Here is a 25,658-nt window from a genome sequence, read left to right as displayed (position 1 = left end):
ATAAGGGATGTTGGAAATAACAGGAATGTGCATGCAAGGATATACCCTTGTATTGCTGCCATGTCGGTCTCGGCTCTTATTGAGAGTAGGTACATACTGACTGTGTTGAAACCCAGATGTTGCGCCCTCTCATAATTATTCCTTTTTTTACTCTGGAACTTTGGTCCCAAAGACCGAAACATTTATTTTTTGAGTTTCATTTCAGTAACACACAGCGAAATATTGAATCAGAACAGAATATCTAAGAGAACCTCATTAATCGGTAATCAGTGGATTTTGAAGTGGACTCGACATATTTTGTAAATTTGTGAATATTTTGGCTTTAGCTTGTTGAACTACATTTGAGGTATAGTGTCTAGTTCTAGTTTCAGTGTGTGGTGCATATATTTGATAGAAACGAGGTGAGTCAAAGTTTTTATTCTTGAGGGAAGTGACAAATTTACGTGTAGAGAGAAAAATATAATCTAATGGGTAGAAATGTTGAAGGAATTGAATGTTGAATGCTTATACGAACCACGAATGTTCATCTCTGTTTCATGTTAATTTGATGATTTCATTAGTTATAATTATATTCATACTATCATAAAAAATATATTTTTGTCTTTTCACAACCATGAATATCTATTATTTGGTAGGGGGGCAACAATATAAGAATATGAAACGGAATTACGAGAAAACATCCAGAAATTCAATTTTCAATAGATATTATCACCATTCTATTATAATTATAGTATGGTGATGTACTATATGATATGACAACAGCAAAATTTCAATGAAATAAATTTACAGAAACGGCCATACACTCCAGTAAAGGGGACAGGAAGAAGATAGAAGAGGCTATTTCTAAATGGGTTCGAGGAGCCAACGATAGAAAATATATCATAAGTGTTTCCTGTTCAGTGTATATATACCTATATATCTGCTTCTTTGATATTCAGTTTTTTATAGTTTAGTTTTTTTTTGCTTAGGGACAGTAGTCCAATGTTCAAATTATACTTGTTATTTATTTTATTTTAATTTTTCACATAAAGATGTGGAACATTTCCAGGCATTTCATTTTTCAATAATCCCAATCTCCTTATAATTATCAATAAATATATGTATTGATAGGTGGGATTTTAAAATACCCTCTTCGAATCAAACTTAAAAAATGCTAACCCCAATAAAATGGGCATTTGAGACTCCCAAATAACGTCCACTTATGTACAATGAATGGTCCAGAAAATGTCCGAACCTCACTGGATTCAACATCCTATGGACGTACATACAGGATGTACAATGGACGAACATACAGGTATGTCCATAGGATGTTAAATCCAGTGAGGTTCGGATGTACAATGGACGTACCTGTATGTTCGTCCATTGTACATCCTGTATGTACGTCCAATGTACATCCTATATGTACGTCCACTGGACATCCCGTATGTACGTCCATTGTATATCTTGTATGTACGTCCAATGTATATACTGTATGTACGTCCAATGTACATCCTGTATGTACGTCCAATGTACATCCTGTATGTACGTCCAATGTACATCCTGTCTGTACATCCATTGTACATCCTATATGTACGTCCATAGGATGTTAAATCCAGTGAGGGTCGGACGTTTTCTGGACCAAACATTGTACATAACTGGACGTACAATGGATGTCCGTCATGTCCATTTTGTACGTCCAATGGACATTCAATGGATATACATGTGCTGTATGATGCGAGGATTCGTCAGTTCGAAAATGTCGTCAGTGAGAGATGAGGAAGATTATCTTATGGCAATTCTGTGAAAAAGTAGCAGAGAGGAAACCAAGGAATGATTGGTATAGAAAAGGGCTTTTGAAAGGTGGCCAATTTTCTTACATCAATCTACTACAAGAAGTACGTGGCATTTCTTGATCTTTGACACAGAGAATATTTGTTTTGGTATGAAATTGTTTGAAAAACCTCCCGAAAAAGTTACACTCTTCCGAAGATCAACAAAAATTTTTTTTATTCTCCCTGTATATTAAGCTAGATCATCTTTTATTATTCAAATCAAATTTTTCCTTCAGGTATAAAAATATTTTTTTAAATGTATATTGAATTATGAATAATACACCTATATGGCCTAAACTTACACATAACATCCAGTCGTACATCTATGCTGCTGGATTTGGTCGAATAGGATTCATGGACAGCAACGCATCTCAACATTTTTCCATGGTTTTCCTTAGAAATAGTTAACTCTAGAACTGACAGAGCTAACCACGTTCTTGGATTGTCCAATTCCGTCGTGTTCGTCTGTCTTCTGGTTGGAGTTATTTCTGTTTGATCTGAAACATTAAATACAGTAATGAATTGGTACTTTTCTGTATAATAAATTGATACAAATATACCATTATTGTGAATGTGTATTAAGAGCAGCAATGCAGTCAAAGAGTAAGCTTTTCTTTTTATAGCTGCATTTGGTTATATATACCAGTTATGTATTTTTTGTGTATACCAGTTGTTTCAATTGAAATACGCTGAATATATGACCAATCCCACAAACGATTTTCGAGAAATTCTGGGTACCCTGCGGTACCTTATGACCTAATCTATATCAGATAGCATTGAATTACATATAATTGAAAGTGCATTAGTTTTCAATAATCAATAATTCGTTCATGGAATGAAATTAAATCAAGGACTTCTGACACGAATTAATTTGACAACGTGAGATGGGTGTCAAATTGAATCAATTGAAATATCTTTGATATACTTAAACCCAGAAAAAGTATCTACTTATTGGCTTGTGTTATCCGTTCTACTCATTTTCATATAAAAAAAATCAGATCGAATGGCAATGTTGAAAATTATTAGTTTTTCCATAAAATAATAAATATAGGTACCTATTTCTTTTTTCTGATGATAACCTTAACAAATTCAGTTTAACACAAACTTTCGGAGGTTAAGAGCTTGGTCATAGGGACTTACTTGAAAAACTTCTCGAATTAAAAGATAATGAAAGACAATAAAAATATCATATCAAATTACTAATAATGAATCACTATCGTAATTAACAAAAAATTTACAAGCTGCTTTCGTCTGTGATAAGTTGCAGAATGAACCTTATTTCCTGTTTGAATTAAAAAATGAGGCTTCTGGAAACTGATTGCAATTGCAAGTGACACCAGTGGAAAAGCAAGGAATTCATTTCACAATATCCCAACTCAACAATTGCAAATTCATATACGTGCCCACATAGAAGCTGATGAAAATCTTTAATATGTTTCAACTTATAATCATTATGCAGGTATGATCACAGATATATTATTATCTACTAAATTACTGGTTCAGTATGAAGCCCTCGAAAACCAGATCTGCAACTCCTGATTAGAACCATGACAATGAAGAAGGATAATTAATTTCACTATAATCAAGATGTAGAGAATGCAGAGAATGGAGGATATTAGATACTGAATAGATGAGGAGTACAGGAGAAAAAAAATTCTACGAGATCAGCAAAAAATATCTCATATAATGTAGTCGAAGATTGGTTGAGATAAACTAAGCAGCAAATGAAGTGGGACACCTTGAAAATTACTAGAAGGATCATGCCTTAATAGGAGGGCAATGAATAAAATAATAATAATCTGAATTAATTCTTAAAAATTACCTGAGTTTAGCTAGGTATAACTTCGGCAATTCTTTGATGATAGTCTTATACTTCGCGTATATGCCACTAGCACAGTGTAATATTTTTTTCAATCTGTTCTTGTTGTACAGGGCCAAAAAAATTTTCGTTTTTTGGCGAAGAATATGGGAATAGTAGAGGGCCTTGAATAGTTATTTTCTATTCTGGGTGGATTGTTGGGTCGACACCTCGGGACATCTTCCCCACTTTTCGAATACAATACGCTATAGAAATATCGCCATTTTATGAAATCACTTATTTTTCTTGGAATTCTAGCTATAACTCCGACATTTGTCCGATGATGTTGGATTTTTCACCAGTGGCGTGAAGCACTATCTTTAAGCTGTAGGTAACTGGATTAGGGTATTTTTTTAACCTCCTGTGGTAATACACAGGGTGGGCAAAATTAGTATTACCTGAACCACAACTTTTTAACCCAACAAAATTGAGTAAAATGAATCGCACATTATGTTGTAAATAACATTTTTTGATTTTTGTTTTTCATTCAATAAAGGTTCAGTTTAGTATAGATCTTAAATCAATTTGTGTTTTAAAAACAGTTCTTATGTTGAATTTGAAACCGATTCTTTTTATTTTTTTATGAAAAGCCAAGTTCTTTTTTCAATGAATTGTAAGGCAACAATTTTTTCTACTTGATTTGCTCTTGAAAATTAGTGCAAGAATTTACGCAAGAGCAAATGCGGGAAATGCAGAATCCTCCAGAATGAATTTCAATTGATTTCTTGTGCTAGGATGTTGAAATGAAAACATTAATGGAGACACTTTTTTGATAGCAATCCAGTGGCATACTATGATTTTTTCAAACAGGTTTATTTGCTGAGCTATAATATCAAATTGTGTTTTTTCATATGAAAGAAGTAGTTTAAAATGACTTAGAAAGAATCGCCATTTTTTTCCGTTTGAGAAATATATCATACATCGCCCTCAGTTTTTTCTTAGTCATTTTAAACTACTGTTTTAATAAGAAAAAACACATCTTTATGTTGCAGCTCAGAAAATATACCTGTTGGAAAGAATCATAGTACGCCACTGTATTGCTATCAAAAAAATGCCTCTATAATGTTTTCATTTCAACATACTAGCACAAACAGAAACGGAGATATACTGACCAAAGTTGAAATTTTAATTTTGGCCTCTATAACTCGAAAACAAAAGAAGATAGAGTAATGCAGCTGGTGTTATTATTAGTTCTTCGAAAAAAGACGACTGTGCCATGCATTCTCCCATATCTCTTTGAGTTGAAAAAGTTGTAGTTCAGGTATCACCAATTTTGTCCACCCTGTGGCCCTGTACAATGTGTGACTATGAATATATAGAATTAAATAATTCAGTTTTTCGGCTAAAACTTTAGAAATATTGGGGTCCTTATAAAATTTTTATGTTGGCTGTACTGTTAGATCATTACCTAGGTACATTTTCATCAATTTCTCTAAACATTGCGTTGCTATAGAAATACTGATACTTTATGAAATTCCGCTTTTCCAGAGGAATTCACTTTTTTTTTTTCATATTACCATAGCAGATATCGTTTAAACTGCATCAAAGATATCATATCGATATGATCGACTGCATAAAGGGACATATCCTTGAACAATATTAAAGTTAAATCAAATTTGAAGTATCATTTTCCACATTTTTTTCAGAACTACAGCTTCGAAGGTAACATAGACTGCAGATTTTGTTTTTTTAGGGATGCCTCATCGAGCATAATTAGTCAAAAGCTATTTTCACTGAACTCCAATTTATGCGCCGATGAAAGGAATTCATTTCATTAGCAGCTTCTTTCAAAGTGTAACGCTCAACAACGATGGAAAATTTCAATTAAAGTCAAGAATTTTTTCTCGGTATTTTTCTATTACAAACCTAACTCATATGCACGCTACTGCTTTTGATCAATTTCATTACAAAGTGTTCCTTGATGCAGTTTTAACTCAATCTCTGCTATTGTTTATTAAAAAAGACGAATTCCCAGAGAAATTAAATTTCATACAAGGTCGTTATTTCCACAGCAACGTCCAAGTCCAGAAGTAATGACCTAACAATCCACCCGACATAAAGAAAAACTCTGTAAGGCCTCCAGTGTTACTAAATTCTCAACCAAAAAATTTAAATTGCATGTTGTACAGACAGGGTGCATGTAAATGCTTCCTGGGCCATCGACGAAGAAATGTCGAAATTATAGCTAGAATTTCAAGAAAAAGAGGTGATTGCTTGAACTGGCGATACTTCTATAGCAACGCATTGTATCCAAAAAGCGACTAAGACATCCCGAGGTGTTGACCTTACAATCCACCCAGCATAAGAAAAACCAATTTGTAAAGACCTCTGATATTCCTAAATTTTGTTTCAGAAAACGGAAATTATTGGCTATTTTACATTCACACCCTGTAGAACAAGAAGAGATTGAACAAATCACCCTGTGTCAGTGGAATATGGGTGAAGGATAAGGCTTTGCATCTCGGAGTCAAAATCAAACATCATCAAAGCGAAGTCGAAGTTATAACAAGTGAAACTTAGGCAATTTTTAACTGTCCCACTTCATTTGCTGCTCAGTTCATATTGTATAATTCCGCAAGAACCGTTCTCCATTAGAGCATTTCATTTTTATTGTCGTGGTGAATACAATGGATTAAAGTGGATTTGCATGTATATTTTATGAGGATTTTAAATTTCGATTTTCAACTTCACAGCAGAACATTGCTGTAGATACAGATTATTTCTGATAGTTGAGCTACGTCTGGACTTGCAAAGTCAGTAATTCTACTCTAAACGACTACACATCGACTCATACAAAAACTTGAGAATTCGATATCATGATTGTAAGGTTCTTAATGTACGTTTGATAATGCTCAGGCGAAATAAATTTTCAATGTACGACTCCCATCCGATACTAGAAGAAATTCAATGAGAAAAATCAACATTAGATGATAATTCTGTTACCCCTACTTATTCCCCTAGCTGATGTTGAAATTCTATCCAAAATTGTGGAATACGACGCACATCCAGCATCTAAAATTTCCTCGATAACGTTTTACAGAGCTATAAAATATACGATTACCATTCTTCTCCTTCTACTCCAGTTTTCTTTATGTGAGAAATAAGCCACTCAGAAATGTACTCGAAAACCTGATAGCAGGGAAAATAGAACCGTGATGACTTTCACGCAGCAAGAAAATGAAATGTGACATTAGTTCCGTGAGAATTCTTCAGTAAGGAGAAGCATGGAGATGAAAAAATGGAATGAAGTTTGAAGGTGGTTTTCGGAACGAAACGAGTTGTGATGAATGTGACGTTGTTGTTAATGAGATAACCGTCAAAATGGACTTATCCTTAGGATTTCAATTAATTTTTGTAGTTGTCAATGTTCCACCTATCTTCATTTGTTCTTTAATTTGTTATGATAGTTTTAGTGTCTGAAATATATTGAAATGAAGGTTTTTAGCGGCATGCAGACAGGAATTGAATTCTGAAAAAAGTACCACCCAGAGCAGGATTCGAACCTACGACCCTGGTAGCTCAGTTGGGAGAGTACCTGACCGGTAATCGGGTGGTCGTAGGTTCGAATCCTGCTCTGGGTGGTACTTTTTTCAGAATTCAATTCCTGTCAGCATGCCGCTAAAAACCTTCAGTCCTTTAATTTGACTTGAGGCCACAACCTTTGAGTCTAAATTTCCAGAAATATATTTTCTTACAATAATTGTCCCTTTAAAATATTCGGGCCATCTGTTTTGATCTGTATCTCACGAACAGGTAAAGATATCGATTCGTTTTTAGTGTTGACACATGCCCTTACCTAAGAACCATTTCAGTGTTGGTGGTGGGTTCCCATAATGTGATCTACATATTGTAACAGCAACTTCCCCATGTAATGCTGTTAGGTTATGACCAGGAAGGACTTGCGTGCCGTTGAATTCAATCCGAGGCCGCTGTGGAGGAACTGAAAACAAAATTTTTTTCATCAGATTACATTAAAAAACTTTGAATCTGAGATTTTCAAAGATAAAGCGAGTAAAAAAGTTCTATTGAACATTATACAGCTGTACCTTGTATGCTGAAAATGTTCAAGAAGTAAATCAATTACTTAATAGTGGATGACTGAGAACACGGAAATATTCCAGAAATTCTTGCAGATCAGTTTAGTAACGTATTAATAATCAATTGTTTTATTTTTCAATTTACAGTAGTTGTGTTGATTGATACATAGGTGATTCTGTTTGCACTTGTTTTTCATTGAATTTTGTTCATTGTCTTTTTCAACATATCAATTCAGTTTAGATTCCTTCAATCCGAATGAAGTTTTTTTATTAGAATCTTTTTTTAGACCCATATCAGTAACTCATTGTCAATATTGATAATGAGTTAAATAAAATTTACCCTCATCCTTTTTTGAGCCATTTGAGACTATACTTTCTATTTTTTCATATGTCTTTGGTGTTTTGTGGAAGGAATCGACGAATAAATGGATTTTGTGTCAGAATTGAAGTTTTCTAACACTTCCAACCACGTGTACCTATCTTTTTTCTCCAGAAACTGTTCTTAATTTTTTGATACCAGATACCGGCTCATGGATTACGTATTATTATGTGGAATTGATTACGAAGTGATTCAGCTTATCCAGGCTACTCTCTTTGCCAAATTTTTACGGAATAATTGCAACACTTTACAGATCTCATGAGTTATACCATCAAAACTATCAATGCAAATGGCACAAGAATAATATCTGAAGAGGCATGCATACAATTTGGCAAGGAAGTATTCTCGGTCCTATACTCCTTATCATCTTCATCAATGACTTAGTAAACAAAGTTGAACATCATATGATCAACTATGCAGATGATTACAATTTAACGCTGAGAGCATCTAGCTTCTCTGAAATTTCAAATTTGATTCAGAGCACTTTAGAACGAACGATGCAATAGTTCGAATCTAACAGACTACCGTTGATTCGGGTGACTTGAGACGATTGAATTCAACTTGTCATATTTTCAAAACGGTGACCTATTTTTATCTGAAGAAGTGGTTCGAATATGCTTAATGACTCAGACTATTGATTAGGATATATGCAATGCTTCAGAATTCGGATCTAAATTTTGAAAAAAATAAAATATACTTGTCCCAAGTCATCCACCGAGTTGGGAGGCTTGGGGCATAAACATTGATTTCTAAACTCTCAAATGAAAAAGGTGACTTGGGACGGTGTATAGTTTTGAAAAATTAGAATTTGTCATTAAATAGTTGAAATTAGGTGAGGAAATTAAATGATAAATCCCTGTTACAGCGAAAGTAAATATATTGTAACTCAAATGTAAAAAAAACTACACCAAACAAAGGAAGATATCTTTTATTCTTTGGTGATTTCTTTGTGGAAATAACGTAAATAATAATATCTTGCGAAAAATCAGCATATTTCCTGCTGTCAATGCGACGCTTGTATCTATTCGACATTGTCCCAAGTCACCCTATGAAACAACAAAATAAATTAATGAGATCCGTGTTGGCGTTTGATTTATAAACATCCTTGTTTCATGACATATCTAATATCCCACGTATCCAGAAAAAAAATTACACATGCACAAAGTGAAACACATGTACAGGATACTAGAAAGTATAAGGCCCATAAAAAACGCGCTTTTACTCTCCTGAATTCGTTAATTTTTCCTGTCAATTCAAACGCTCTGCTCAAGGCAAACTCAACAGAAATTAATTGTTAAACTAACCAAAAAAACGCTAACCAAACTTATAAGTTTGTCCCTTCATTCATAAATGGAAAGAAACAAAGAAATCTGCAAGGGGAATAATTGTCCCAAGTTATAGGACTGTCCCAAGTCACCCGAATCTACCGGTATGTATGAATGTGGATAAAACATGTGCCATTCTTCTGAAGATCTCTCATTCTGGTTTTCTAACACCATCCCATATCCATCTTAAAGACAATAATGTCTAGCTGCAAAACTGGAGCGAACACACAGTGCGCGTCAAAATTATGGAACAAATTCATTTTCACTCCATTTTTTTTTCTCCATTAAAGGGTTCGTAGAGGTTGAAATTTGTGCAAGAACAAAACTGTAATGGTCGACTTTCATTCGGTGACAAATTTCATCAGGCAGCATCGTCTCAAAGTAAATGATCCATAACAAAGTGCACATACCTCTTTGACCTAACTAATTTTTGAAAAAAAAATTTCTTGAAAATTTCTGCACGCCTGTAAAGGAGATACAAAGACTTTTCCAAAAAAGTATCACATGACCCACTTTCCCTATTCAAAAAATTTAGAGGGTTAATGGGGATGGCACAGGGTGCAACAAAAACCTTTCAACAATGATAAAAATTTGGTAAATGTGAAACAAAAATTGACCTGTTTCAGGATTTTGTTGCCAACTATTTTTCTTCTGATAAAATGAATTTGTTCCATAATTTTGACGCGCACTGTATATCATCACTATGCAAGAAGCTAGCTTCCATGTGTCACTGGGTGTTTTAAGAAAATATCTAGACCTATCATCCATTAAAGTAATCTATTAGGCTACATTTAAATAAAAAGTAAGGTATCGAATTATTTATATTTGATGGTAGTGTACACACCGTGGATCGTGTTCTGAAGATGTAGAAGAGAGCAATTAGAACAATCATGTGGATAAAAAGAATGAACTCATGTAGAGGAATATGTCGGCAAAATAGCCTGCTAACTGCAATTGCATACAAGAGTGCCTCATATTTGTCTTCAAAAATAAAAACTACTTTCAGACTAAAACAACAACAACATATAACACAAGGACAACAAAGTTAAAATATCCACCACACAGACTTACATTAACTGAAAAGGGACCACAATATAGTATAAGATATCACAACAAAATTATAGACCACATAAAAGAAACAACAACCCTCAAAGGTTTTAAGAAGCAAATTTTCAAACTGTTCGAACAAATCGAACCATACTCTGTAGAAGAGTTTTTGATGTATGATAATAGGAGCTGGACCTATAACCAGTAGATGGATTGAAATCTCTGACACTAATTCATTGAAAGCAGTTATGTTTTTTATATTTCTACTTAACTTGAAATGAAGCTTATTAAGAACAACCTACAACAAAACGAAGTGTGGTTTGGCTTGACATGAAAAGCAAGCGTGATTTCAGGGCACCTGGAATGTATGGCATTATTAATATTCATCATTTTTATCCCTCAAAACCGTATTCCGAGAATTGTGGTGAGATCCAGTTACAAAGGCTTGCATCTAGATTCTTCATCATATATTGCAGAATACTTCTAAATATTTGATAAGAATGGATGGAAATGCGGGATGTAGCTGGTGCAGAAGGGAGAAATCACTTTGTTCCAGTAGACTGCCTTGAGAAATAGTAGTACGCTATCTACACCATATTTTTCGGGCGTCAAAGGAGAAGTTTTCAACTGGAAAACTTGTTTCAATCTGACCTAGAACAAGTCAAGAGGAAATTGCTAAATAACAAAAGCAAAGACGCCAAGATTGTTTCCGATGTCTTTCCAGAGAAAAACCTTTGTAGAACTTTGGGGGCAATCATCAATATTGTAATTCGACGAAAACTTGTTCGTGAAATGGATTCGTTCGCATTCAAGACATACAAAGCTGTTTGTCATAACATTCCATTCCATCCAACTATATTTGGAGGCAATTGATCCCCTGTGTCAAAGTTATGTAGGCACTCCTATTCTTCAATGCGGTCGAAGACATATTCTTTTCTTACTCCAGCTTCTGATCTCCGAATAAAAATGAAGCAGTCTCCCAATGGAGTCAACGATTGTAGTTCGGAATCCGACGATGTTAAATCGGGATTTACTCGAGCGTCGTGAAGACCTAGTGGATTTTGAAGAAAAGATGGTAAAAAGAAAAAAAGGTTCTATGATGTATGCACTTTTAGCGGTGGGGAAAACGTCTGCAGGTTTTCAAAGATTCACAAAAAATCGTCAAGTGAACATACAATCATCACACTGATGATTAATCTCGGTGTTGCAGACATATTGACCAATTAATTTGACACTAATCAGACTGATCTTAATCTGACAGTTTTAAGATAATAACAAGGTATTTTTTTTTATATCTTCTTTCCTGTACCTCTAATCGTTTCTGTATTCATTTTGAAAGTTGTAGATAATTAAATTCTATACAACTTTTGTCTGAAGCAATTTTTCATACTTTCAACCGTTTTAGAGTTAGAGGGCAATAAGGGCGAAGATCTTAGCCACAGACATGTGAAAGGTCAAGGTCAATGTAGAAACCCAGTCTAATGTACAGGGTGGGCAAATTTCGATGTTTTAGCACTGCAGTTTTTAAACCAGAGGAGATACACAAAATCTGATACCCCATTCTCGTTCTCTTTTTCTGAGAAACTTATAACAGTAGTAGTGATTTTTGGCCACTTTCTTTTGTTTTCGAGTTATAAGCAAAAATTGAAAAAATGTCGATATCGAAATAAATTTATATCTCCGCTAATACTGATGATAGAGCTCTGAAATTGAAACTTTATACAGGCACTTTTTTACGTATAATCCAGTGTGGCGTGCTCGCCTTTTTAGCAGGATTTTTAATTACGAAGCTATGACCCAAAGTTATGTTTTTTTAAATGGGGACGTTAGATTTCTGTGCAATTTTTTGAAAGCTTAATTTTTACTGATTTCGAAAATATATAACATCATATGGTTTGTATCAATATAAATGATAGAAAATGGTCAAAAACCTTTTTTTTCAATATTTCTGTGGTTTCAACTTTTGATGAGCACAGAAATATATAGCATCGTATGATTGCCACTGTCTCCTTCTATAAATCCTTTCATTATTATGAAAATTTATGAAATATATGTATCTTGATTAAAATTTTATGAAAATTGGTAAAAAGCATAGAAAGAATGACATTGCCGGAAGGAGTCTGCTTTTGTTATAGGAAACTCTATTTTTCTGTGCTCGTCAAAAGTTGAAACCATAGAAATATTGAGAAAAAAGGTTTTTGACCGTTTTCTATTATTTATATTGATACAAACCATATGATGTTATATATTTTTGAAATCAGTAAAAATTAAGCTTTCAAAAAATTGCACAGAAAACTAGTGTTCCCATTAAAAAAAACATAACTTTGTGTAATAGCTTCGTAATTGAAAATCCTACTAAAAAGGCGAGCACTCCACTGGATTCAACGTAAAAAAGTGCCTGTGTAATGTTTCAATTTCAGAGCTCTATCATCAGTATTAGCGGAGATATAAATTAATTTCGATATCGCCATTTTCTAATTTTTGCTTATAACTCGAAAACAAAAGAAAGTGGCCAAAAATCACTACTACTATTATAAGTTTCTCAGAAAAAGAGAACGAGAATGGGGTATCAGATTTTGTCTATCTCCTCTGGTTTACAAGCTGTAGTGCTAAAATATCGAAATTCGCAAACCCTGTACATTCATTGCTATATATCTCAAAAAAGTTCGAACGTACAAGAAATTGCTTCGGAATTTGTAGAAAATGATATACTCTACACAACTTCTATAATTAATGCGAGAACAATTTGAAGCCCAGGAGACTAGATAATTGAAAAAAACTGATTTTTGTGACCTCTATGGCCAATTTTTATTGTTTCGGCTTGCTGCAACTGTCAGATTATATTTTTTCCGCTATTCTTGAATCATTAGCTTCAAAATAAGGAAAAAGCCACCGCGCTCGAGAATGTACACGTGACTTTTTTTTGCAAGTTTGGCGCCCTCCCACACATTTTCGTCACGCTCAAATTGTCGGAATAAGAAAATATATACTTTTCAACATGTAAATAACCACATATATCTCAATCTGACACACTGGAGTATGCACAATGATCGTATCAGGGTATCTCCCTTCATATTAAGCTGACACGAATTTACCTCTTGGGCCTCCCAACTATTGGATTCCAAGATTCTTAAACGTTACACTGTTCAATCTGTTAAAAGTTAAAATTCTATCGATGAGTTGAATCTGATAACCTAAGCTCATAACCTACATTCTATATAAAACTCCTGTTAAATTGATGAGTTGCGCCGTTAAAAAATACATGAACCTGAAAATTGTTGATATTCTCTTTCAAGTTGACTTTGTTAAAAAAAATTTCTCAAATCATGGGTCATATATGCCGAAATAAGGCCGGTTGCCCCCCTTGATGAATCACCCTGTACGAGGGATTCAAGTGCCAATATAAAGTTTATTAGCCAAATAGTCCCGACAAGATTGTCAACTGCTTCTTATCTTCGGAAGTAGGCTTTTAATTTGAATAATCTCCCAATGTTACAGGTATGTTCACATTGGAGTAGTAAAAAAATGAGAAATTTTAGATAACCTTCAGTAAAGGCGATTACATTAGCAGAAATAATTAATTTTGATTTTGTACTTCATTATGGTCAGTTACACACAACCGAAATTTTGATAGTAATTTACCAATTTACTTCTTCTTGGTCGAATCCAAAGCCACGAGACACTTACACATTTTTGTGAATCGCAAATTCGGAATATGGAGTTCTATTTGAAAAAACACGTTTCTATACTTTTATGCGAATAAGATGTTTTCCTCGAGGTTTTCCTATGAAAACTTCCATGTATAAATATCATTATTATGTTAGTCTATTGATCATATATAAGTTGGACCAGTCGATTAATGAAACTCCTTCACAAAGTTCCGAGCTATAATCCTTTCCCGAGTAGCAATCAAAAACTTTTACTGCGACTTTCAATGACTATAAACCGCCGCTCTATATCGGATAACTTTTCAGCATTTTCGAGAGAGTCTTCTGAACTTATTTCATGGTACTTTATACACAAGTCAGGATAAACTTTGGAGTTAATTAATTGTTAGATCAAGATATTTATCAATTAATTTAACGTTATTGAAAAATACCGTCTCGTTCAGCAGTTCACAATGAATTGATTCGTTTGCTGCTTTGTTCAGCTTGAATGGAGTTAGATTCACTCCTACTCCAACTAAACTAGAATAACTTTTTCTGAACTGCGTCTCGGTAAAAATAAACCATTGAACAAACTTCACTTCTGGATTGTGCAACAAATTATTTTCATTGGGAAATAGTGGAAATACGAAATCAAATAAAATGGTATTATACAAAGTCCTTATGAATGTTTGTTACGTAGCAGTTGGCTTCCTTCCTACTTGTGTATCATAAAATTTCAATATCGACGCCCACTGCAATGTTTTATATAGACCAGGTAAAATATCATAATAAGGTTGTCATTTCCCAGGTCCGATTAGATACGAAGAGAATCCAATTAGGAAATTTTGGAAGAATAAAAGTTTGCGGAATAAACAATTCAAATTATAATTTCGGTGTTTTTGGTACCATTTCCTACATTTGCTTATGGTGTTGTTATCCCAGACTGTGCTCCCTACATTCGAAGAAGGTATATACTCTATGAAAAAGGCAAGGTGCAAGTAATCCTTGATTTTGGTAGTCTCCAAAGTAACTCTCTGTCCTTTTTCAAGAAATTTGTTTTCTTCATTTACGAGGTTCTCCTTCTAGTTCGATGTCTTCACCTGTCTTCTTTTGCTCAAATGAAAAACAGCACACTTGTATGGAAACAAGTGACATTCTTATTCCTGAAACTATATTCGGTTATTTTTTTGAGAGGAGTTTATACCACAGGACTTTCTCGCCATCCGTATTGAGAATTCCAAACAAGCGATATGCCCCCTAGTGTCAATTTGTGTACATAAAAAGTTAATGCACTTCTGTTTGTTTACATCGAGGAACGGAGAATATTTTGGTGTTTCAAAAAGAGTTTTCATAAGAAATATGTCATAATCTGTCATATAATCTTGTCATAATATGCATCCTATGAGCAAATCTTCGATTCTGACTTTGTTTTGAAGATGTCAGTTTTTATACTATTTTTCACGATGAAATGAACGTTTAGTCAATGTTTAAGGACATATGTATCTCGTCCTTATAGCAGGGTAAAGTTTTTGTACATTTCAAATTGGTTACAAAGAATGGAAGGTGAATTAACCAACCGGACTAACTAACCTCAAAATAAAAGGATTTACACCAAAAAAAATATGTTTTCGCAAGAAACAGAAAAAGCAAGCTATAATAGTTGTGACTCTCCACATAATCAATTTCCTTCTATTATGATCGTGTGAAGAGCCAAGAAGTTCGGATTCAAAAAATATTGCTCCCTTTTATCAGCTGATTCAGAACATAGTCGGAATTTTTTTCATAAATAGATACTAATATTTCATGACTTAAATTGACTTAAAATTGATAATAATTAACACACTTGCATCCAATTTCGACAACTAATCTTCAAAATTGTGAAAAAATAACTATAAACTGAAAAAAATTGATTTATTTGAAGAAAAAAATCCAAATCCCCTCCAAAAATGACAAGGACTGTATTATCTTTTCACTTCGTACTGTCATCACCATGTCGCTGCAATCTACATTTGAATTCCCAATAAGGCGTAAAGGGAGAAAGACTACCGGAAAGTGGGGTGTTGCCAGAACACTTGAACGGTAAGTAGAAGTAACGAATATAACAATAGTTTCTACTTTCGTCGAAAAGATGGCAGCACTTCAAGAACGTCTTTTTTCAATTTCACCAGGATACGAATTGTAGCCAATGGCGAGACATTTTGAGAAATTTTTTCATCTGGAAATTCATAGAAGAGATAATTTCACCTCGGAAAGTTAATAATATGAATGAATATTTGTTCTTCAATGAAAACAATTTTTAATCCTCTTTTCCGTTTGATGAATAAAAAAATTTCTTACTTTCCGAGATGACGAACTGATTGAATTGAATTAAAATGAAAACCCCATATAAATTAGTGGTTTCTGACGTGAGATAATCATTTTCTCTTTTTGAACTGACCACTAAAACGGTGTAGACCCCTCTTAAGTGATAGATTCGAAAAAGCGTAGTGTATTATACCGCTCATGTATAGGAAAAATGAGATCAAGTGTTTTACTCTGTCTGTGGGCAGTCTTGTGTCCTTATTTTGTTCGCCTTGACTTGAACCCAATTGTCAATTAATTAATTTATTTATTCAAACTGAATTAAGTAAAAGTTTTATGCAGAACAACAACCGGCTTAGCGAAACATCTTCAGCGGAGTTCAACTATATCGCACTCATCATTTTTTTCATTTCATTAATATTCATAATTATTATTGATATTTATAATTATTATTAATATTTATCCAAATACTTATACTACATTAGGAATTCCAACCCAGATCTCTTACACAGAGGATCAGGTTCCCTAAATATCACCGCTACTGTTGCCAAGAAATATTATTCGAAATGAAGAGGAGCTGTTAGAACAACGACGTTCAACAATATTGAGAATGAAAGGACCAAATTGTGAGCTACGCCATATTTTCCTGAAATATTATTTTTTGTTACATTCACTGCCACGCTACACCACGAGAATATAAATTTTTTTGGGCAGAAGCGATCAATCGAGGAACTGCAACGAGTCTCGAACATGGTGCGAATACAGTTTGTCTAAGGGATCAAGTAGCTGGGGGTTATAAGTCGACGACTCCATTCACTTATCAGAAATGGATTAGGTCCTTAGCGTCCGGGGAAAATCGTTATTCAACCCATCATCTTCCTCGTTTTACCTTATATAACGTCAAGATTGCTGGTACCCATTTCGAATGAACAAAATTTGGCTTGAAAGGCACCTATGACGTCGAAGTTATACGTGAAGGATGAAAATTGCTTTCCGATACGCCAATGTAGCAGAAATGAATGGGGACTGCAGTAAAATAACAATAAAACTGGAATATTCATATACAATCATTTGTTTAGATACATCAAGGGATGGAAGACAAATAAAAAATCATAAAATTTGGACGATACTAAATTTTTATTTTTGTGTGGCGGAAACATATTTCTGGGAGCAGAAATAAAAACGTTTCAATTTTATCTTTCATGATGCTTCCCTCCACTATTTCCAGAGCATTAGGTCACATTTGTAAAAATGCATTTTATTTTGGTAGTCATCAACGATTTGAGTTATGGGGTACTGTTCTTAAAAAGTGCTTTATATAATTATACCAGCTCTGCGCTCGTGTATGGGCAATTTTCAACAATATGATTGAAATAAAAATAGTCCATACACCCGAGATTGATCTACAGCTTCTTCAAATTCTCCTATTGGTAAGCTCCAAATGAAAATAAAAAATTAGTTGAATCTGATAGGTCTGTCGTCTCGAAAATACTTTTTTCTACAAACTTCAAAAAATGACAAGGTTCGCGCATTGACAACAATATGCGAATTGACCCTTTTTCTCATTTTCCTTCGTTACCATGACACCGTGCGCGAAGTAGTGTGCGAAATACTTACTTCGCACACTGCATGTAAACTATATGGGATTTTTATATCATAACCTTTACGTTCCTCAATCAAGCAAAAATCCAAGAAATCATTCATTTATTAATGTATAACAAAAATTAAGGCTTTCAAATTGTGAGAAAATTTAACACTACCTAATTTTATTTATTATTCACAATGTTGACATTAATGGTGCAGCCAGTGCACAAACCAATAATTAGGTATTCCTAAACCAGATAACTCAGATTCAGCTCGTGATATCGTAGATTTAGGAGTTTGATAAGTCTATCCATTTTTGATTTGCAAGCAACTGCCGTAGAGGTGACAGCACTTGATCCTGAAATTTCAATACTCTTTTTCATATCAAGCTAAACATGTTACTTATTTTAGAATAATATTTTTGACGTTTCTAGAAAAAATTTTGTTTGCATCTCATGCGCGAAGTACTTTGGTGATCTCGACTATTTTTTAACTCGGCTGCGCCTCGTTAAAAAAAAACAGTTCTCGATCACCAAAGTAGCATTTCGCGCACTAGATATAAAAATAACTATATACGAATTAATCATTGTCGAAAAGAATTTAAGGCGATCCTTGAAAGAAGATCAGGGTCTTATCGAACATATAAGAAGTTTCCAGAGGTCTGATGCAGTGATGATTTCCCAATAGTCCATATAATATTAAAATGCCTCTGCGGTGCCCGGAAGAAATTTTGATAGAAAATTGGAGATTAGATATCTAAACCAGTATGAAGCTACTGAAACCGAATAAGAATTTTTCATAATGCTGGTACAACATCCCTCAAGAATTTCCCAAATATTTTGACATTTATGCTAGTACATCATATTAAATAAACTAAGAATTAAAATAAAATAAAATAAGATGCCATCGCCATCCCTCTAGTTGAATTGGCTTTGCGAATTCATAAGATTTAATCAGAAAGACGGCTGAATATTTCGCTGAAATACGCCTGCATAAACCTTTGAACTAAGTTTTTGAGGATATTCACATTCCAGTGTATCTTTACATTGTTAAAATGATGTGCCATCTTTTTAGGTGAGTGCGATAACATAAGAAAGGAAACTTCAGAGCCTCCTCTGTCTTTCCGTTCGTTTCAGCTTTTTAGTCGCATCTGATGATACAGAAATCGTCCATTAGGAGAAAGTCTGAAAAAGATGAAACTGCCAAGCGGATGCAGGCGTGCTGGGATACATTAATGATATATGAAGAGTAATTAGGGCATGAACAACGTAAATATGGAAGTAATTGCGAGAAAAAGTTCATGAGTGGGTAAGAAACTACAAGCAATTTCAGTTGCAATTTATAATGGATGCCTTTTTTGTTAGATGCTGTTCGAAGTTTGATTCTCACTTATGATAAATTACATTCCCTGGCAAGGTCAGATCGCAACTTTCAATCCGATGAAGTTATTTACTTCCTTGAGGAGAAACAGCAGGATATTTTATGAATATGGTCCTTGAGTCAGGTCGACTGAATTATGAATTAGATGTTTTCATCTAGGGGACGTTCCATGCATTGTACATTACTGGTAAATAAGAAATTTTCAAATAGGCGAATCAAATCGATGTTATAATTAAACTCAATTTCAAAGAATTGAATGAAATGGAGGAGTCAAAATGTATATTTTTTTTTAATGGAAGTGCATCACGAATATCTCCAGCATATTGAGTTAAGTGTCCTTTCCGTAGCGTAGAACGGATTTTATTCAATTCTTTGGAATTCAATTGAATTTATTATAAGGTCGATTCGATTTTCTCATTCGGAATGCAATCTGCTGAACTTGATTTATGAACTGTATTGAATGGTAAGAGCAAGAGATGATGCAGTTCCTAGAAACAATCTCGCAAAAAGTGAATACGCGATAAGATGGACCAGCCAACCCTAGGGCTGGGAATATTAGAATATTCATCTTATGAATTGAATTAGCTCAGGGTCGTGGAATAAGAGAAAAGGGTGCACGTGTTTTTCAATTTTCTTCGATTTCTTTCGTGAATTCTGATAATCTGAGTGGATTCTGAATTTCTTGGATTGTCGAATGAATGGGGTAGTAGTAAATCGAAACAAACTTTCATCCTTTTACAAGAGATGTGAACGTAGATGGAGAAATTTTAAAATCAAGAAAGTAAAAATACCTTATCAATCAAATTTGCAACTTGACTGATGAAAAGAAATTCATTCAGTCTTAATAGATGTGTTTCAGTGAACTTAAAATTGTGTATAAAAACACCAAGTTTTGTGTTGTAATAAAATTTTTATCGGTCCATTCATTTTTAATTATATTCATTATCTATCAATTAATAGTTTTTCAACCAATAACTCAACATCAAGGAGCCAAAACATTTCAATTGAGTTCTGATTGTAATTATTTTTGCGAAATAAAATTGAAAATTTCATCCCCTTAGCCGCAACCTCATCCAACTATTATCTTTGTTTCATTTTCAGCTGTTGGTTGAAAAAATAGATATTAATTCCGATAGAAAGCCTTCAAACAGATATCAGCCTGGAGAATGAAACCCTAGAACAGGTCGAGCAGTTCAAATACTTGGGAAGCTTCATAAATACCAGGGCTAACCTAGACACGGAAATACACAACCGTATCAATTCGGCATCACAGGCATTCTGGAAGCTAAAGGACGGAGTGGTTTGAAATCACGACCTCAATCTGAAGACCAAGACTGCTGTTCACAAAGCTGTGGACCTCCCAACGCTACTTTACAGCAGCTAAAGCTGGACACCCTGCAGGCGACATATTAAACAGCTTGAACAAATGCAACAACGTCATCTAAGACAAATAAATAATGCACATCAGATGGTTCCACAAAGTTTCAAATGCGGAAGTCTTGCAACGCGCGAGTTGTATAACAATTGAGAATTGAGACTCAAGTAACGAGGGCCCGACTCATATGGAGCGGCCACATTCTGAGGATGCAGGACACAAGACTCCCCAGAATAGCTCTGTTCTTCGAATTCACATAGGGAGCCCGAAAACCAGGAGGCCAGTATAAGCGGTTTAAGGATATACTGCATTAATCACCAAAATCAGTTGATGCCAATCATAACTGGGAACAACTAGCGTTAGACAGTTCACAGTGGAGGTCTTTGGTACAAAGTTATAATGGAGACTCGAGAAGGATACAGCGGCCTCCAGATCTGGTTGGTTACTATCCATGCCCGTAGTGTGGAAGGATCTGTAGGTCACGGTTGGGTCTCTTCAGTCACATGGGCACACAGTTGCAATTAGCCCTAAGAAACTATTAGTCTTTCCGCACCGTTTTTCTTTTTTTTGTGTCTTAGATTAATTCCCGGTAACGGGATGCAGAAATGAATGAATGAATGAAGATATTAATTTCTTTCCACTTTCCAGGTTTGTGCCCCCTGTATACCCTGGGTCTGGCCGACCCACACCTGAAGGGCACTAGCCGTCACTGGATTGTAGTTAGACAAATGTTAAACTTCATCTGCGTAAGTACTCCGATTCTCATATACGTCCATGGCAAGTATAAAGGTCGACTATTTTTTCATGGAAATTTTTCAGTTTAAATTTCAGCGATTGGTGCTTGGAAACACAAATAAACAAGTTAATATGGCTTGTAAAATATCCTACAGGAGAAAACGTCCCAAGGGTACGGTATACTAAATACCATGCAATCCGTTAATTATTGTAGAATGGCCAATTAACCCTATCCCCTCATCGTTTTTCACCCAGAATAACTCATTACTATTGTATCCCTATAAAATACTAGCTCGTTCAAAGTAATTTAATCTACCACAAATTATCCCCAGTGTTCAGGAATGAAGGTTATCGCGATGCTATCTAAGGGGAGGGTATGAATTACACCACTCTAGCGTGGGATTGATTAATTCGTTTCAGAAAAGGAGTATTGCTGCGTGATTGGTGACTGAACATCTTTATCTTTGGTAATCTTATTCAAGCGTATGAAATACATGTGAAAATACACGAACTCAATAGGCTTTCAATTCAGGATTTCCAACATATGGGTAAGTATACGTAGTGTTAATTATACAGGGTGTTTAAAGTTGAGGCTTTTTTTTTTGACAGAAGTTAGAACTCATCAAAATAAATGGTTCAACCAAAAATTGTCTATATAAAATATCCAACAAAACATTAACATAGCTGAACAATGAATGGTTCAGTAATAAGTTCATCGGATTAGATGCATCAGGTCACTTTTGAGATAATCATAATCGTTATATCGTGCAGTTAATGGTGGAAAAAAAAGTAGAAAATCGAGGCAGTTTCTTCAAAGTTCTTATGTTAGATATGTTGAAAAAGTGCCATGATGTTTCTCCATATCGAAATATTTTAGCTACCATCTTAGCTCTGGAACGAAAGAGAAGAAATTTAATCTTATCTTATTAGCGCTAGAATATTTAGATTCTTTCCAGGATGTTATACTTCTTAATCTGATTGTTTTCATACCTAATAGGAAATCCTAACCCCCAGTGTGATACTTCACCATCTTTGAAGTGAAATATTCAGCTTCGAGGCCAATTGGGAAATTTCGCTGGTTTGATATAAAACTATGTAAAACTTCTGTCTACTGTCTATACAGAGATTTTTTAATCGTCTCAATTTTAAATCGATTTTTTCAAGTTTTAAAATATGATAGCGGTATAAACAATAGATATATTCGATCAGTTTGGTGTTCGTCCATGATTGAAATTCAAAAATTAAAGTTATCTGTCCAAATTCCTGATAACTTTAATTTTTTAATAGATATATTGTTCTCAAATAGAAAACTATATCATATTAAGTAAACATTACTTTGAAAATGAAACGCGGAACAAACTGATATAATCAATGCTGAATATCCTCTGAATAAATATTGTAGTGTGCAGATTAAAAAAGTTAGTTCACTCAGAGAGATGAAATGTCAATCATTAATACGGCTTCCAACAATATTTCGGACGTATATTAAGATTTTTATTCCTTCTCAGCTCGAGCGATTATTGGATCAAATATGGGTTATCAAAAATATGAACTTTTCGCACATATTCCGTGATGAAAAATTTGTACGTTGATAGTCCAACATCATTCCATATAGAAATAATAAGATCATCCTTTGACTGCTGGTAGCGTAGCTATATACCTACTACACTGCCACTACCAAAATATTAAAAAAACGATTTTTAAAAAATATTATGGTCCACCTTATATAGGTTGATGATTCGTTTAAAAATGCGCATACAATCAGGATATATACAGGGTGTTCCTAAATTGAACGTACAAACGAAAAGGGGAGATTCCATGGGGTCGCAAACGTTTCATTTTCGAGATACAGAGTGTTGAAGTTTGAATTTTTTTCAAGTTTTTTCCTCATAGTATCTAAACTTCACAAGATATTCAACTGAAATTTGGCATAGATATTACATTTTAGAGTTCTCACTACGTGACATGGCAATTTCGATAGAAGATCTACAGGGTGATATTTTTTCTGGAACACTGCCACCTGTTCTTGTGCAGAACTTTTTTTTGGTGAGCAACTGTTAATTTGAAAAAATGTAAAAAGAAGCTTTGTTCTTATACTACACTTTTCGGTCTCTTGTAGTTTTGTCGTATCTACCAACGATTTCGAGAAAAAAAATTTTGAACGATTCTCTCGAAATCCTCGTGAAAATCCAGAACAGGTGGCAGTGTTCCAGAAAAAATATCACCCTGTAGATCTTCTATCGAAATTGCCATGTCACGTAGTGAGAACTCTAAAATGTAATATCTATGCCAAATTTCAGTTGAATATCTTGTGAAGTGTAGATACTATGAGAAAAAAACTTGAAAAAAAATTCAAACTTCAACACTCTGTATCTCGAAAACGATACGTTTGCGACCCCATGTTTATGGAACTTTTTTTTTAAACTCACTCAAGGAATCTCCCCTTTTCGTTTGTACGTTCAATTTAGGAACACCCTGTATAAGATATATTTACAAATTTTATCCACTTTTTCAATAATTATAACTTATGAACCACCCTAAACATCTTTGCGATATTTGATTCATTTGTTCTTTGCCAGGAGGGCTATAGATTAACATAATAAAAAGTATCATACCAGCTCCATCTGAGTAGTTTCGTGAGTCGAAAGAACAGCCTGTATATCAATATTTGAAATTTCATTCACAAATTTGGGAAAAGAGGAAACATCAAAATTAATTGAATGTATTCAACTTGTTCACTTGTTATCTTGCGTCAAATCTAGATGTTTCGAAAATTAGGCATCACAAAATTTGAAAAAATCAATTGTTTTCCTCAAATGGTACTTCTGCAGCTTAATTCATCAACTAATTTTCATGTCCGTATTTTAGACCAATTGTCCCTTGAAAAAAATTATGAAGAAGGAGGTAAGTTACTCCTATTGGAGGAAACATAGTTTAATGTTAAACGAGAATAATGTTGCAACAAATGTACACTTCGGATTTCAAAAGTCGAACTTGACTTTTTTTAGCTAGAACAAGAGTATGATCACCTCTCTACTATTCTGATGTATTCTTGACGATAATGGTAATATAAAACAGTGTAGGTATACTTACACTTATACTTAAACATCTGAAGAGTAAGAAAATGATCATATTAGCTGGAAAAGTAATTAGAAGCGGATAAAGAAAATTCCAGATTCTTGATTATCTGTTTTGTTCAACCTTTGCAATGTAGATTGGTTTCAACGTCATATTTGAATAAAATAAAGTTATGATTTCTTCGAACTGAACATGATTTTCATTTGCCTATATTTTTTTCAATTTTGTGCTATGAACACATGCTATGATAATTTTCATACGCATATGGGGCGTTTGGGACTCAAAGTTGCTGTTAATTATAATTTGTCCTCTCGTAAATCAATGAAATTGGGATCCAGGAATTGGAAAAATAGGAAGGATTAATGATTTCATGGAATGAATCTGGAAAAGTACAATTTGAGAATGGCAATTTATTTATTTTTCAATTATCTGTCACCTCATTAACGAAACATCTAGATTTGTTTCGAGTTGAAAATTGAAAAACTTGTGAATGAATATTAATTGGATTGGAAACTGCTGGAAATAATAAAAAAAAGCAAAAACATCATATCTTGGACACATACTCAGATATCAAAGATTTAACTTCCTACAACTTATAATAAAAGTAAATAATCAACTATGTAGTGGCAAAGAGGACAGGGGAAATAAAAATCCTTAATGAGATGCCGACGTTTCGACCTTTATTTCTGGTCTTTTTCAAGGCTATTCATATGGATTATCCCTCATAATATTATGAAACATAAAACTACATAGTGATTAATTATAATAAAAGGAGAGGTTGAAGGCGAACAGGACCCCTGGTAGACGACACATGAAATCAGGGCCGGATTAACCATGTAGGGGGCCCCTAGGCAGTTCAATTTTCGGGGCCCCTTTACAATAATCTCAAGAATTTTTCAAGTTGATAAGTATACTATATTTAGTTCCAGGTTGTCACGGATGAAAATATTTGATGAAGTGTTAATCGAGATATCGCGTGTAGAAATAATTGACATTTTTCAAAATGCCTACAAGGGATTTCTACTGATTCTGCTGGCATAGTTTGGCTTGTTCTTGACCTACTTGAAGAGGGTTGATTCTATGTTGATTGTCGACTTAATC

At 34.1% G+C, this 25,658-nt stretch overlaps 1 protein-coding gene across 1 annotated transcript in view; it reads right to left on the bottom strand.

Moving 5' to 3' along the window:
- The window catches only part of LOC123311290 (irregular chiasm C-roughest protein), a 498,432-nt gene that overhangs the window by 141,257 nt on the left and 331,517 nt on the right, over nt 1-25,658 (bottom strand). Inside the window, exons 4-5 of the mRNA XM_044895177.1 lie at nt 7,466-7,609; nt 2,114-2,308 (exon numbers count right to left, since the gene is read on the bottom strand). Of these exons, the coding sequence (XP_044751112.1) occupies nt 2,114-2,308; nt 7,466-7,609 (339 nt within the window). The remainder of the gene's footprint in view (nt 1-2,113; nt 2,309-7,465; nt 7,610-25,658) is intronic.

Source organism: Coccinella septempunctata, chromosome 1 (genome assembly GCF_907165205.1).
Source record: "Coccinella septempunctata chromosome 1, icCocSept1.1, whole genome shotgun sequence".
Taxonomy (NCBI): domain Eukaryota; kingdom Metazoa; phylum Arthropoda; class Insecta; order Coleoptera; family Coccinellidae; genus Coccinella; species Coccinella septempunctata.
The sequence above is the reverse complement of the archived record's forward strand: the minus strand, read 5'-3'. Positions and strand labels throughout refer to the sequence as shown.